This window comes from Monodelphis domestica, chromosome 5 (genome assembly GCF_027887165.1).
Source record: "Monodelphis domestica isolate mMonDom1 chromosome 5, mMonDom1.pri, whole genome shotgun sequence".
NCBI lineage: Eukaryota > Metazoa > Chordata > Mammalia > Didelphimorphia > Didelphidae > Monodelphis > Monodelphis domestica.
In genome coordinates this window covers 100079212-100093733 of record NC_077231.1, presented here as the reverse complement: position 1 = coordinate 100093733, position 14522 = coordinate 100079212, and the positions used below count along the sequence as shown (strand labels likewise).

The window sequence follows — 14522 nt, the reverse complement described above, 5'->3', positions numbered from 1 at the left end:
TAGTTCAGGAAAGCCATTGGTAGGAAAGTCCCCAAAAGAAGGAACAGCTATGGTGAATGGTGCCATGACATGTGAGGATGGATTGGGGGAGCCTGGGAATACTTAGCCTGGAGAACAGAAAACTTAGAGGAGATAAGGTTGTTGATTTTAAGTGTTTGAAGGAATATTAAGTGGATTGAAAGACAGCATGATATAGTGTGGAGGTAGTGCAGTGGCTAGAGCACCTGGCCTGGAGTTGGAAAGACTCATCTTCCAGTGTTCAAATCTAGCCTCAGACCCTCTGTGACTCTGGATAAGTCACTTAAACCTGTTTGCCTTAGTTTACTCAACTGAAAAATGAGTTTGAGAAGGACATGGAAAACCATTCCAGGGTCTTTGCCCAGAAAACCCCAAATGGGGTCACACAGCATTGGACACAACTAAAATGACTATAGTGATGGTGTAGTGTCAGTCAGTCCATAAATGTTTATTATGGAACTCTTATGTGCTAGGCACTTGCTAAGCATTGGAAAAGATCACTTTTAGTGGAAACATCACTGAACTTGGAGAGCTTAGACCTAAATTCGAATCCTAATTTTGCCACTGACTATTTATATGACCTTGAACAAATTATGCAGTCTCTCTGTGCCTCAGTTTCCTGATATGTAAAATGCGTAAGGTTATACTTGATGGCCTCTAAGACTCCTTCCAGTTCCAAATGATGGCCTGGCTCATAAATATGGGTTAGACTTGTTCTAATTGTCCCCAGAGGGCAAAACTAGGGCCAGTGGGGGAAAGTTACAGAGAAAAGTTTTGATTGGATGTAAGGCAACATTTCCTAATAACTAGAAGCAGGGTGTGCTGGTAAATGCATAGCAACCAGCTATCTGGTACATATGCAGGACACACGTATAAATTTAATCTGTATGATTAATATTTTCTCCATCATTTTCTTGTTTAGACAATTAACACAACAATAAATCAAACCCTAAGTCAACATTCACACTGAAATTTTAACAACCATCTCTCTGGAGTACAAACAGTAGAACAGACTTTAACGCGCCCCTGAACTACCCAAAGCTGGAAAATGGAGAACAGAGATTGGATGAACATTTGACCAAAATGTTGGGAAGAGTATTCTTGGTCAGATAAGACCAGGTTGGATTAGATGGTCTTTGAGGTTCCCCTTAATTCTGAGATTCTCTGATTCTGTGATGTATAATCCAGAGAAGAGAAAATGCATTATGGGTATGATCAATGGGTTTAAATATTTTTAGGACACCAACCCAGAAAGCTACAATACACCACATGATGTGCCTGGATTCCAGATCCAGAGCTGGAAGGACTCTTAGAGGCCATCCTACCCTGAAGAGAGATAGAAGGTCTGAGGGACAAGATCATTATTGACCATGGAGATCAGGGAAGGCATTTTATTGGGCTACATCTTGTAACTTCCCAGCATTCTCTATGACTATAAAGAGTAGAGAAGGTACCATTCCAGGTAGGTAGAGGGAGCTCCTTATGCCAGTGTAATCTGAGACTCAGGAGGGAACTCAGAGGGCATCAGTCTAATTTGTATCTGAACAAGAATCTTCAACCAAAGTTCCTTTAGGCTATCTGGTAGACCTCCAGGGACCCAGAGCCACTGCCTTCTATTGTGGGGCAGCTGGGATTTGTTCAGAAGTCTTTCATTACAATGAGCTGAAATCTGGCTTCCTGTAACTTTTTGCCCTCTGGGGCCAACCTGAACAAGTCTAATCTATCTTCCCGTGACTGCCTTTAAATATTTAAAGACATCGATTTGTCTCCAGGTTAAGCATCAAAGAATATAAGTCTAGCAAGGAAGCTGGAGGTCAGCTCCCAAATGAACAGACATTTCTTCTTACCATCCCTCTGACAAGTGCCTGGTTGACCTTTTCTTAAAGACTTACAGGAAAGGGAGCTCACTGTCTCCCAAGGCAATCAATTCTTTTTGGACTGGTGAGGACTAATTGCGAGGCAGCTTTTCCCTGCAGTGACCAGGAATCCGCTGCTCTGCCCCATCTGCTCATGGATGCTCTATTTGTCTTCCTTTCTTCTGCCACCCTCATGTGTCAGTCTTTCACCACCCTGATGATCTATATCCTAGTTGGCTTCGGCTTGTCAGTGAGGCTGCCCAAATGTGGTACCCCAAACTGGAAACAGTGCTCCTGATGGGCACTGACCATGGCTGAGGAAACAGGAGTATGGTTTCTCTTCTCTGAATGAAGCCTAATGTCAAGTTAACTTTGGGGGGCTTGTCTGACATCATGCTTTTTCTAGGGAGTGGGGAAACTCTGCCCAGTCAGTGACTTTGTCTCTTGAGGGGACAAGTAAGGTTCAAGAGGTTATGTCAAGGGACAAGAGGGACAAGATCCTTTCTGACCACGGAGATCAAGGAAAGCTTCCTGGAGGATGTACCATTTTAGTTGGGCTTCAGTGGATGGATAAAGTTGAAAAACTTGGAGTTCCTCAGCCTTCCCTCAAACTGGGCTAAATAGGATCATAAATTTAGACACTGAAAGGATCTTAGAGGCCATCGAGGCCAACCTCCTCATTTTAAAGAGAAGAAAACTGAGGCACAGGTAGGTCAAATGACTTGCCCAGGGCCACACAGCTAGTAAGTTTATGAGGTGAAACTTGAACTCAGATCTACCTGACTCCAAGGCCAAAGTCATAATCACTGTACCATGCTGCCCCTTGAATACTGATGGAAGACATTCCAGGTCATGTATGCCTCAGCCTCCAGCCCTCACTGACCTTGCTCAGTGATATCACAAAGTTTTATAGCCTCCCTGTGCCTCAGCATTCCTATATCTGATGATCAGAGCAATGGATCCTGCCTGACTGGGTCTAGAGTGAATAGGAGAGGGAGAATGCACCTCTCCATTTTGACCAAGTCAGGAAACATCATGGGGTAGCACAAATTATGATGGGTCATAGTTCTAGAGATAGAAAGGCCCTTCAAGGTCACTGAGTTCAATATTTTACATGGGAGGAAACTTAGTCCCAAAAAATGATCATAGATTTAGAGTTGAAAGGGATAGATAACTCAGAGGTGATCTAGTCCAGCTCCTTCATTTTGTAAATGGGGAAACTGAGACCCAGAGAAGTTAGATATATAGAGATGAAAAAGTCCTTAGAAGCCAGCTAGTCCAGCACTCTTGTTTTATAATTGGAAACTGAGATACAAGGAGATATCACTTGCCTGTGGTCATGTAGAATTTAGTTTTGAACCCAGGTTTCTTGACTCTAGAGCTGCTGTTCTTTCCATTGTGCTACATTAACTTCCTCTTGCTGAGTGACCTCAGCTAAGTCACTTCCCCTCTAGGTTCTTGATTTATTCCCCTATAAAATGAGGTAGTTAATCTACTTCAGTTCTTGATCCTTCAATCTACCCTTCCCTGATGTTTTCAATACTCAATGGCCACTTGATACATATTTCTTCATTTCCTTTTCCTCTTGAATTTCAGGTTTGATAACTATTCAGCCAATGTGATGGTTGACAGCAAACCAGTGAACCTGGGACTGTGGGATACAGCTGGGCAGGAGGACTATGACCGTCTTCGACCTCTTTCTTATCCCCAAACAGTAAGTTCTACCTTCCTCTCTTCTGAGGTACCCTGCCTCCCAACTCTAGATCCTGATTTGTCTTGTTTTTCTCATACTAGTTAGGCATTGGAATGGGAGGGATGAATCAGCAGCAAGTGGTCTCTTCTTTCTTCCCTTCTCTCATGGGTGATTGATAGGACTACCTTCAAAATGAATCCCTCAATCTTTTTACAAAGGGCAGAATAGTTCAGGAGGTGCTAATGGGAAATTTGAGGAGCTTTCTCCTTAATGTAGAGACATCCACAGCCACAAGGAGATCCCCTGGTACATGGCATGGAAGTTTTCTTCTGGGGTGAGGAGGCATGAAATTTGATGGTATCAACCTGGCAGAAATTTCTAACTTGGAATTCCTCAGACTATCAGGTTTTTCTATTTGTTAGGAGGATATGGCTGATAATATACAAACTAGTACAGTCTCAGAAGATTATTATTTGATTTTCAGAACCCTTCTCTTCCAAGATAAAAATAACATGGGTAAGGGATTGTGAGTGAATGAAACAGTGGATGAACAGTGAAATTGGATGCTGAGTAAAGATTGTTAATAGATAAAAGGAAGTTGGTGGATGGATGGTGGCTGATGGGTAAATGGTGAATGATAGGTAGTTGGATGGTGAGTGACTGGTAATGGTCCAATGGTAAATAGTTGCTTATATGTGAAGGGGTAGATGATAGAAGAATAGTGGGTGATAGGTGAAAGAAAATTGGGGAGTGGATGGTAGATGATGGTTGAATGATGAATGGTAAATGGTGGTTGATAGGTGAAGAGTAGATGGTAGGAGAATTGTGGGTGATGAGTAGGTGGAGGTTGACAAGTGAAGAATCTGTGGATATGTATGATATGTGGATAGGGAAGATTGATGAATCCATGATAGGTGATAGATGATGAGTAGAGGCTAAGCAAATGGTAGTTGATGGGTAAAGGAAGATTTTTGTATAGATGATGGATAATAAGTGAAGAGAAGATGAGAATGAATGGCAGATGATGGGAAGACAGTGGGTGAGTGGTGAAGAATAGTTGATGGGTGGATGGTGGATAAGGGATAAATGTTAAGTAATGGTGAATGGCAACTGATAGGTGAGGGGTGAACAGTCAGCAATATGTGGATAGGTGAAAATTGGTGGATGAATGGTAAATGGTGGCTGGTGTGTGGCTTGTGGGTGATAGATGAAGGCAGGATAGTAGATAATGGGTGAAGGATGGATGATGGTTGAGTGGTGGATGATGGGTCATAGGTGAAAGGTAGATGGAGGACAAATGACCACATACTTTATATACCAGCTAGACTATTCTATTGGCTATTCCCTGTAGAAGACATTCATCTCCCACCTCTGTGCCTTTGAACAAGTTGCCCTCATGCCTGGAGTACCCTTTCTCTCTTGACTTTACCAGTTGGAATCCAGATTCCTCATTACTGCTTCTTCCTCCTGCTCTCTCCCAATATTTCATATTTATGTGGTGTATATCTTCTATTTACTTTTCTATGATCAGTATGAATTTCCCCAGTAGTAGAAGCTCTTTAAGGACAGGATTTTTTTCTCTTTGTATCCTCAATGCCTATCATAGTGCTTGGCATCTAGTAGGTGCTTAGTTAACGCTTGTTGATGGGTTGCTTTAAGATGAATAGTGGATAGTAGGTGGTTTATAATGGGTGAAGAGTGGATGGTGAGTAAATGGAAGGCATTAAGTAAAAGCTGAGTGATGGATATAGACCATTAGCCAGTCAACACCCCACCTTTCTCCCTCAATCTAGATTTAGATGTCTTCAACCTTCCCCCGAGTGGATCAATTCAACCATGGGAGTCATGGGGCTTAAGGGAATGAGAGGGGGATGGATTGCTTAGTTCTGTCTCCCAGTTTTTGATTTTTACTTTCCCTCTCCTCTCTTCAGGATGTCTTCTTGATCTGTTTCTCCCTTGTGAGCCCAGCCTCCTATGAGAATGTCCGTGCAAAGGTGAGTGATACTCTGGGACACCCAGAAAAGGGGAATGGCAGCTTTAGGCCAGTAGTGGTTCTCTTAGAAAACATTCAGTTTATCAGCTGCTCCTCACAAGGGCAGCAAAAGATGGCTTGAAGAAGAGAGTTCCCCAAGGCTTTGAATGGTGGTAGTGGCTGTGGTGCATGACCAGTGGTGGTTGGTAGGGAGGGATATTTTGGTTCCATGCCCTACTGCCTCCCAATTTGTGGCTCTCTCTCTGTTGGCCTCTTCCCTGCTCAGTGGTATCCTGAGGTTCGGCATCATTGCCCCAGCACCCCCATTATCCTGGTGGGTACCAAACTGGATCTTCGTGATGACAAGGACACCATTGAGAAATTGAAGGAAAAGAAACTAACACCTATCACATATCCACAGGGCCTCGCCCTCGCCAAGGAAATTGGTAAGAATGCTGTGACCTAACAAAGGAGATCTGAGGGCAGAGACTTTCTTTTTTGTCTTTGTATCTGCAATGCCTAGCATTCTCTACCCCACTATAGGCAGCTGGTGGAATAGTGGCTAGCACACTGGACCTGCAGTCAGGAAGACCTGTATTCAAATCTGGCCTTTATCACTTACTAGTTGTATGGCTCACTTAGCCTATGTTTGCCTCAGTTTCTTCAACTGTAAAATAGGGATGTGAGATTCCCAAAACACTAGAGAGGGACACTTGTTTAGTGGCCTGGGGAATACCCTTCAGAGTTTACATCTTTAGACCTCCAGATGGTGAGTGGAGTGAGAACAGTAGAGTCTCAAGTTTCTGCTCAGTTTGCATAGTGACCTTATCTTTTGACCGAAGTGTGAGTTTATTAATTTCGTCGCTAAAATCATAGAGAACGTACATCTTTTTGTCAATGGCCCCAAGCCTGGAGGGATAGCAAACTTGTGGGGGGCAGATTGGATCCTGAAAGAGCCCAGATAGAATTTTGACCTGGGCTTTCTGTCCTTATGGCATTAGGATGAACTCCCAACTCTGCAATGAGTAGTCTTAATTGATATGATGATGAAATTCAATGGAGATCAAGGCAGAGTCTGGTGCAGATTTTTTTTTAAACCATTGCCTTCTGTCTTAGAATCAATACTGTGTATTGCTTCCAAGGCCAAAGAGTGGTAAGGACTAGGCAATAGGGGTTTAAGTGACTTGTCCAGGGTCACACAGCTGGGAAGTGTCTGAGGCTAGATTTGAACCCCAAACTTCCCATCTCTGGGCTTGGGAAGTTGCTGAGGGCAATAGGAGGCAAACACATGAGTCCTTTGGTGCTCATCACTTTCTAGGAAGGATATTGACCCGCTGAGGTCAGGGAAGAGGTCCAAGGAGGCCAGTCAGGGCGTGGGTAAAGGACTCTGAGTGTCTGCCCGCTGTGTCGGGTCTGGAGGAGCCCCGGATGTTTAGCTGCAGAAGAGACGACTCAGGGGAGACCTAAGGCTAGAGATCCTTGTGCTTGTAGGGCTGTGAGTAGATGGCTGATCGATTTTGTTCTTCTTGGTACCAGAGGACAGAATTGGAAGCTGCAGAGAGGGAAATTTCAGCTGGATGGCAGAAGAATATTCCTAGTAAACACTGTCCCAATGTCGAATGGACTGTCCTGGGAGATAGTGGGCCAAACCCTTGGTTCCCCTTCAGAGGAGACTTACAAGAAAAGGTTAAGTACAGAGTAGCTAGGTTGCACAGTGGATAGAGCATTAGGGGTGGAGGCAAAAGGATCTGGACCACTGCTTAGTTGGGTGACCCTGGGCAAGTCACTTAACCCTGTTTGGCTAGCCCTGGATGCGCTTCTGTCTTAGAATCCATACTAAGACAAGAGGGTAAGGATTTTTCTTACAGGAAAGAAAAGGTTGGGCGATGACTCGTTGAGAAAGCAGAAGAGGGAATTCTTGTCCGGGTCTAGTCAAGAACTAGATGGTTCCTGGAGTCCTCTTCACTTCTAAGATGCTACAATTCTGCCTTGGCATGGTGGGAGACTGTCTGGCCCCCTTACACCACCACCACCATCACCAATGATAATAATAACCAGCTGTAAAAATGGAGATTTTGAACCCTAGACTTCAATCCCCAGAAGTCCTTGGTATTTCCCAGAATTCCTTATAATCTCACCTGAGTCCTCATGTTGGCAGATCACAATTGGTATTTAACTGGCAGTAACGTCTCCCACACTCACAGGGCAGCATGGGATAGTGGATAGAGAGCTGGTCTCAGGGCTGGGGGAACCGAGTTCTAGTACTACCTCTGTTACGAACTGGCCGTGTGGTCTTGGGCATGCCACCTTTCCATCCCATCATTCTCTAAGATGGAGATCCAATGGCAGAGCAGCCTTCTTCCTGGAAGCTCCCTCCCCAGCTCCAATTTTTCAAAGCCCCCCCAAGCTATTGCCCTTATAACACGGGAAGACCAAGAAAGTGAGGCCCAGAATGGCTTAGAGACGGGTCCAAGGCTGTGGCGGAGCATGACTTTTGCCCCCTGCTCGGGGCACCTTCCTTTCTCAAAGGCGGAAGTGTGGCTCTGCCCCCGCGTGCCCTGGCTCTCACTTCTCTTTGGCTTCTTCCACGCTGCCTCTTGACACTTCATACCCTTGTGGCGCCACAGAAGCCCTGACCTCCCTCCCTCCCTCCCTTCCCCACTCTGTCGTCTGTCTCTGACTTCACCATCTCTTCTTCCGGCCGGAACTGGGAGGGTCCTCAGAGGGGGAGGCCTCCGCATCTCTTCTCTCTTATAACAGGAAAAGAGACCACAGCTTCCTGTTCTCTTCCCCTCATGACCAGCTTTATCTTGTGGCCCGGCCTCCTTCCTCCTAGACATCTCTTTCCCCCTCTCCCTCCTGGGAGGCTACAGTGCCCTTTCCTTGGTTCCATCAGCCCACCTGGCTGACCACTGGGTCAGGGAACTAGCAGAGGCAGGAGCTCAAAGGACGGGGAGATTTCCATGGGATTCAAGAGGGAGACCCCTCCCTGTGGCCAGCTGGCTTTTGGAATAAGGAAAGGATGCCATCCCTGGCCTCAGGGATCCTAGATCTTAAGGGCAAGGAGCCTTAGAGACCATCTAGAAAAACCCCCTTATTTTGTGGATGAGGAAACTGAGACTTGGAGAGAAGACTGTCATTTACCCAAGGGCCCACTTGGATTTGAACCCAAGACTTCTAGACACATGCCGCAGAGTCTCCCTCTAAAGGAAAACTTCTCATGTATAATATATATTAATAGTTTATACTTATATATTCTATATATATATTGTAGATAATATATTTATTTATATATGATATATAATTATATATAAACATATATATTTATATATCATCAAATGCTAGAGCTAGGAAGAACCTCGAAGACGGAATGGCAGAGCTGGGAGTGCCCCTTACACAGAAAATGTCAGGCCTGGGAGGGGTCTTAGAACAAGGAGGTTAGAGGTTAGTTCAACTCCCCTTGTTTTCTTTTTAAAACTATATTTATTTATTTAGAATGTTTTTCCATGGTTCCATGATTCATGATCTCTCCTTCCCCCACTCCCAGAGCTGACAGGCAATTCCACTGGGTTCTACATATATTACCACTCAAATCCTATTTCCATATTATTCATATTTGCAATATCAACTCCCTTATTTTATAGATCAATTTCCTTCGAGGGAAGAAAAATGACTTACTGCTATTCCAATTGGTACAGAATAGTCAAGCTGAGCCTCGCGCTGTTTCTCTTGCTCCATCCTGGGGGGCTGGCATCATCCATACAGCCCAAGTTACTTCCTTTCTCTCTCCTCCCAAGTCCTTACTGCCTCTAGGGCTCATTCCTAGTTCAAAGGCACATTCAGGTTCCCAGAACAGGGACTCCCTGCCGCCCCACCACCACTGCCCCAATATCCCATGGGACAGGCTGGGCAGGGGTCATGAGGTCAAAGCAGTAAGGCAACTTACTTGGGGACCCTTGGCTGGTAAGTGACACAATTGGGATCCACAACATGAATCAAAGCCCCGAATGTTCTTTACATAGTATGGCATAGTGGATAGAGAACCAAAGGTGTGGTGATGAATGTTTAACAACCAGCTCTCCAAGAAAAAGAATTACATACTTATAATTGTAAGTGGAATCTGTATCACTAACATTTTTGCCATCACATTAAGTCTAGATAATCAACAAAACAAGAAATCAAGTCCCAATTTATAGCATTTGCCAATTTCTGAAGTAAAAAGCTCACGCTGAAAAATTTTGTACCAGCACTCAAAAGCTGGTTAGAGCTGGCTCCAGCACATTTCTGTGAAAGCTGAACTGGTAACCAGGGAGACCTGAGTTCAAATCCAGCCTCAGACATTTCCTCTTTGTGTGACCTTAGGCAAGTCATTCCACCTTGATGAGCACTTGTTTTCCCATTTTTCAAATGGGAATACTTATAATGCCTACCTATTGATGAGACTTGGCCTGTTGGTCTGGGCAGAGATGGGTAGACTTTCACTTGATTCAATGCTTGATGACACTCTAAAAACTGTCTAGGTCAACCCTCTCATTTCACTGATGAGGAAACTGAGGCACAGGAAGGTGAATTTCAAACTCAGTTACTCTGACTCCAAATCTTTGGGGAAGGCATCCTACAGGTTCATTCTATGGTTTTCCATTGTCTAGAGTAGTGGTGTCAAAATCAAATAGAAGAAACAAGGGCCACTAAGCCATATGGAAGGATTCCTGTGTTGTACAGAGTGACTAAGAAAATGCATGTTTGCCTATTTCTTTTAAAAAAATTAATAATACATCAACACATTAAAGTCAGATGGGAGCTCCATTTGCATGTGGATTGGGGAGAGATGCCTTCTTCTATCTCTTCTTGTGACCAAACCTTTATCTCACCCCTGGCCTCTCCTTCTCTTCCTCTCTCCTTTCTCCTCTCATCCACCAGACTCTGTGAAGTATCTGGAGTGTTCTGCCCTTACTCAGCGTGGACTGAAAACTGTCTTTGATGAGGCCATCCGGGCTGTTCTTTGCCCCCAGCCCACCCGACAGCAGAAACGCCCCTGCACTCTACTCTAGGGGTAAGTACTGAAAATGACCTCCTGAGCTCAACTCTAGGCTGCACAGCCTACTCCCCTCTCTCACAAGGCTGCCCATCCAGGAATCCACCAGTAAGCATTTATTAGGCACCTATAGTGGGTTTGGCATTGTGAGTGATATTTCCCAGAGGATGAGATGTCCTGAAGGTGGGTTTTGGTCATGAGTGCCATGTTGGTTGATGCCACTTATCCATGGAGTTGAAGACAGGGCAGGCGGGGAGATTCCTAGGGATGGAGCATTGTCCACTTCATGGGTCACAGAAGCCTGGGTCTAGAGATGGAAAGAACCCCAGAAGTCATCTAGTCCAACCCTCTCATTTGACAGATGAGGAAAGTGAGGCCCAAGGGGGTTAAGTAGATTAGCCAAGATTACATAAGTAATAAATGGCAAAAGATAAAGTTCAAGCTCAGGGGAACAGTGGAAAAAGTTCCAGAAGTCCAAAGACCTGGGTTCTACTCTCATCATTAGCTATGATCCTATTGGCCAAACTTGACCTCAGACTCTTTCCAAGATGGAAACTCTAATCCAGTGATGGCTAACCTTTTAGAGACCAAGTGCCCAAACTGCAACCTCACACTGCATGTGAGCCACCTCCTTACCCCAGACAAGGGAGGGAAGAAGTGCTCCCATTGGGCTGCTGGGCAGAGAGGGGTAGTGGTAGAAATGTCCTCAGGCATGCATTGGAGAGAAGGAAGGGAGCAGCCCTCTCTAGCACACATGCCATAGGTTTGCCAACATGGCCCTAAGCCAAGATTTTGAATCTTGAGCCCCAGGGAACAATGGACTTTTCTTCCCCAAGCACAGTTGGATTGGGGATGTATGGAATCCACTGCCTGACTTGACAGCCTCTTTCTCAGTCTCAACCAATTAGATCATCTTCTAATTATATGTTGGGTTGGAGGGTCATAAATTCAAAGGTCTATAGTCAATGAGTTCCCTGGGCATATACAACAATCTCTTTTTTCTTCTTTTCAGAATTATTTCTGCTTATGGCTTCAGAAAAAGTAAGGGCTCATTAATAATATAAAAATATACTCAAGGGCAGCTAGTTGGTTCAGTGGATTGGGAGCCAGGCCCAGAGATGGGAGGTCCTGGGTTCAAATGCAGCCTCAGACACTGCCTAGCTGTGTGACCCTGGACAAGCCACTTAACCTCCATTGCCTAGACCTTACTGCTCTTCTGCCTTAGAATCAATGCACAGTATTGATTCTAAGATGGAAGGTCAGAGTTTAAAATTTTTTTTTAAATCACTCAAAAAATTAAGTCACTATAAGGAAAGGTTGGAGTCTGGTGATATGATTAGATACATTGTGAGAAGGACCTGTCTGACAAAAGTCTGCTGGAAACATGAGACAGTAGAAAGTATACTGGATTTGGAATATGATTTCCCATCTGTAAAATGGGGGGAGAGGTTAGATGATTTCCAAGATTCCATATTGCTCCACATCTATGATCTCATAGGACCAATGGTGGTAGAGAGAAGCCCATCCAAGGAATCCCCTAATTCTCATCTTTTTTTTCTCTTTTCCACCTAGGTGTGCTCTTGGTGCCTGTTTGTTCCCCAGCGCTGTGTTGCTCTCCTCCCCAATTCTTTAATTTCAAGGCTCTGGGGCTTTTCAGTCAACCAGGGAGCCTTCCCCCCTTGGCATTCCTTAGCAGATGGATGAAGCTCTTGGTCATTAATCTCTTGCCTGCCAAAGACATTTCTGGGACAAGATTGTGTGAATGCATGCAAAGCTGTTTCCTACTCTTTGCTTGGGCCCTTTGCCATAGCCAGGGGCTTCTGGGAGAGTCTGAGAGAGGACCAATAAAACAGACCTCTTTTATTGCACTGGAAACTCTTCTGTGGGTCTTCATAGCTCTCAACAGTGGAGGTTCCATTGGGCACTGTGACCCACTCTGGAGATGCTGCCACGTCCCCTTTGAGGCCCCTTCCCAAGGCCTTCTCGGGAGTCCAGCTGTACTCATCACTGTCACCACATCCTCCTTCCTGACATTTCAGCACTGATGAACAGTAATGCTCGTTTCCATTGGTATAGGGTTCTAAGCCCACCCCCTCATTTCATGCCCACAATAAGTCTAGTAAGGGAAGGGGAGGCCAGTTCCCACTTGACAGATGAGGAAACAGGAATGCAGAGAGATTGTTGCCTTGCCTGTGGTCACACAGAGTTAAGCTTTCCCTGTTCTCTGACTTCAGGATCCCACACAGAGAATTGGAAATGGGCTTAGAAGATGTTGTCAAGAACAGTCCTGTCGAAGAGCTTACAAACAGAGGCAGCAGAGGGTACAAAATGAGAGCTGGAAGGGATCTCAGAAATCATCTGGTCAAGCAGCAAATTAATTCACTTTTATAGCTTTAGTCTTGGAGGGACCTTTAGAGGTCATCAAATTCTATCCCTCATTTCATAAGTAAAAACAGAGAAGCTGGATTGAGAGCCAGGCTTTGAGATAAGAAGTCTTGGGTTCAAATGTGGCCTCAGACACTTTCTGGCTGAGTGACCCTGGGCAAGTCACTTAATCCCCATCGCCTAGCCTCTACCACTCTTCTGCCTTGGAATCAATCCATACAATCGAGTCTAAGATGGAAGGGAAGGTTTTCAAAAACAAAACAACAATAACAAAATCCCAGAGAAGTCATTTTGAGTAATGAGTAGCTTGTCCACCATCACAGAGATGGTTGCACCCAGGTCTTCCAGCACTTTTTCTGTAGTCTCATGAAACATCCTCAGATGACTCATTGGGCTTCCAGTGCAGGGGAACACAGAGACACCCCAGGAATATTAGAGCTCTTCTCCCTCCCACCCCACCCCCATTGCTCTGGCATGAAGAGGTCTTGGCTCTGCGACAGTACAAGAGACCAACCCAAGAAACATCTGTTCATAAGCGTCACTCCTCCCTCCTGTTGTGTGGTAATCTTGCAGAGCTGCCCCAGCATGGGGAGAGGTGGGTGCCCTTCTCAGGAGCTCCCTTTCTTTGGAGCAGCTGCCTGGTCCCCACAGCTCAGTGGTCTTGGCAAGCTGGGGCAGACCCAGGACTCATCTCCTAGCTGCCAGGTCAGTGGCACTCTTGGGTATCACAACTGAGGTAGGACTCTCATTTTGGAACAGCCTACTGCATGTTTCCTCTTAAGATGCCTTTAGGGCTCCCTGAGAGATAAACTGAATGACCACTAGGGGGAGGCCCATCATGCCCCATTCTTGCTCCTTGCAGAACTCATTGGAAAAAGCCATTCATGGACAGCTTGGAAGAAACAGTACCTAAGTAGAGGATCTGTTGGCTCCACAGCCTAAGTTCTCTGTGAACTATGGGCATACCCCTTCCCTCTCTGGGGCCTCATTTTTCCTTCAGTAAAAATGGGAATGTGAATTTTTGCCCTCACTTGCTCCCAGGATTGTTGGAATAAAAATGGTCTGTGTGTCTACAAACCCTCTAGAAATGTGAAATAACATCACGAGTGGGCAAAATGGGCCTCTACCAACCGCCATATTTTGAGGGACACAACTGACAGGCTTCATTGCCCCAAGTCTTTCCTCCAACCATGAGTAGGATTTGGTATTCCTATTATGCTTCCCACTTCACAGAATGCTGATTTTTTGCTACTTCCATCAGACCTCATGAGGTGGGTGGTAGAGGTGTATTTACATGGTTTACAAATGAAGAAACTGAGGCCCAGAGAGGCATTGTTCCAGTTCCCTCTGCCACAGCTTGAAGGGCGGATGTACTTCTGACCCGGTGTCCAGGACCCATTCCATTACAGAGCAGGAAGCTCCTAAAATTCAACCAGCTGGCAGGGAGGTTATCTTACCTTTGAACTAAGGTTTGGCCATCGTCAGGGATTCTCTGTCTGTAGATGTGGAAATTGAATCTAAGGAGGGCAAAGTGACCTGCTTTAGATTATTCCAGTCCAGGGT

At 45.2% G+C, this 14522-nt stretch overlaps 1 protein-coding gene across 2 annotated transcripts in view; it reads left to right on the top strand.

Moving 5' to 3' along the window:
• Positions 1-12442, top strand: part of RAC2 (Rac family small GTPase 2) — a 29919-nt gene extending 17477 nt beyond the window's left edge. The window contains exons 3-8 of one of the 2 annotated variants that reach the window (XM_007503453.3): positions 3471-3588; positions 5499-5561; positions 5826-5985; positions 10460-10592; positions 11587-11615; positions 12147-12442. In XM_007503453.3, coding sequence (XP_007503515.1) covers positions 3471-3588; positions 5499-5561; positions 5826-5985; positions 10460-10590 — 472 coding nt within the window. In that variant the 3' untranslated portion in view covers positions 10591-10592; positions 11587-11615; positions 12147-12442. The remainder of the gene's footprint in view (positions 1-3470; positions 3589-5498; positions 5562-5825; positions 5986-10459; positions 10593-11586; positions 11616-12146) is intronic. The other variant, XM_001366623.5, reaches the window with a different exon arrangement.
• The last annotated feature ends 2080 nt before the right edge of the window (positions 12443-14522 follow it).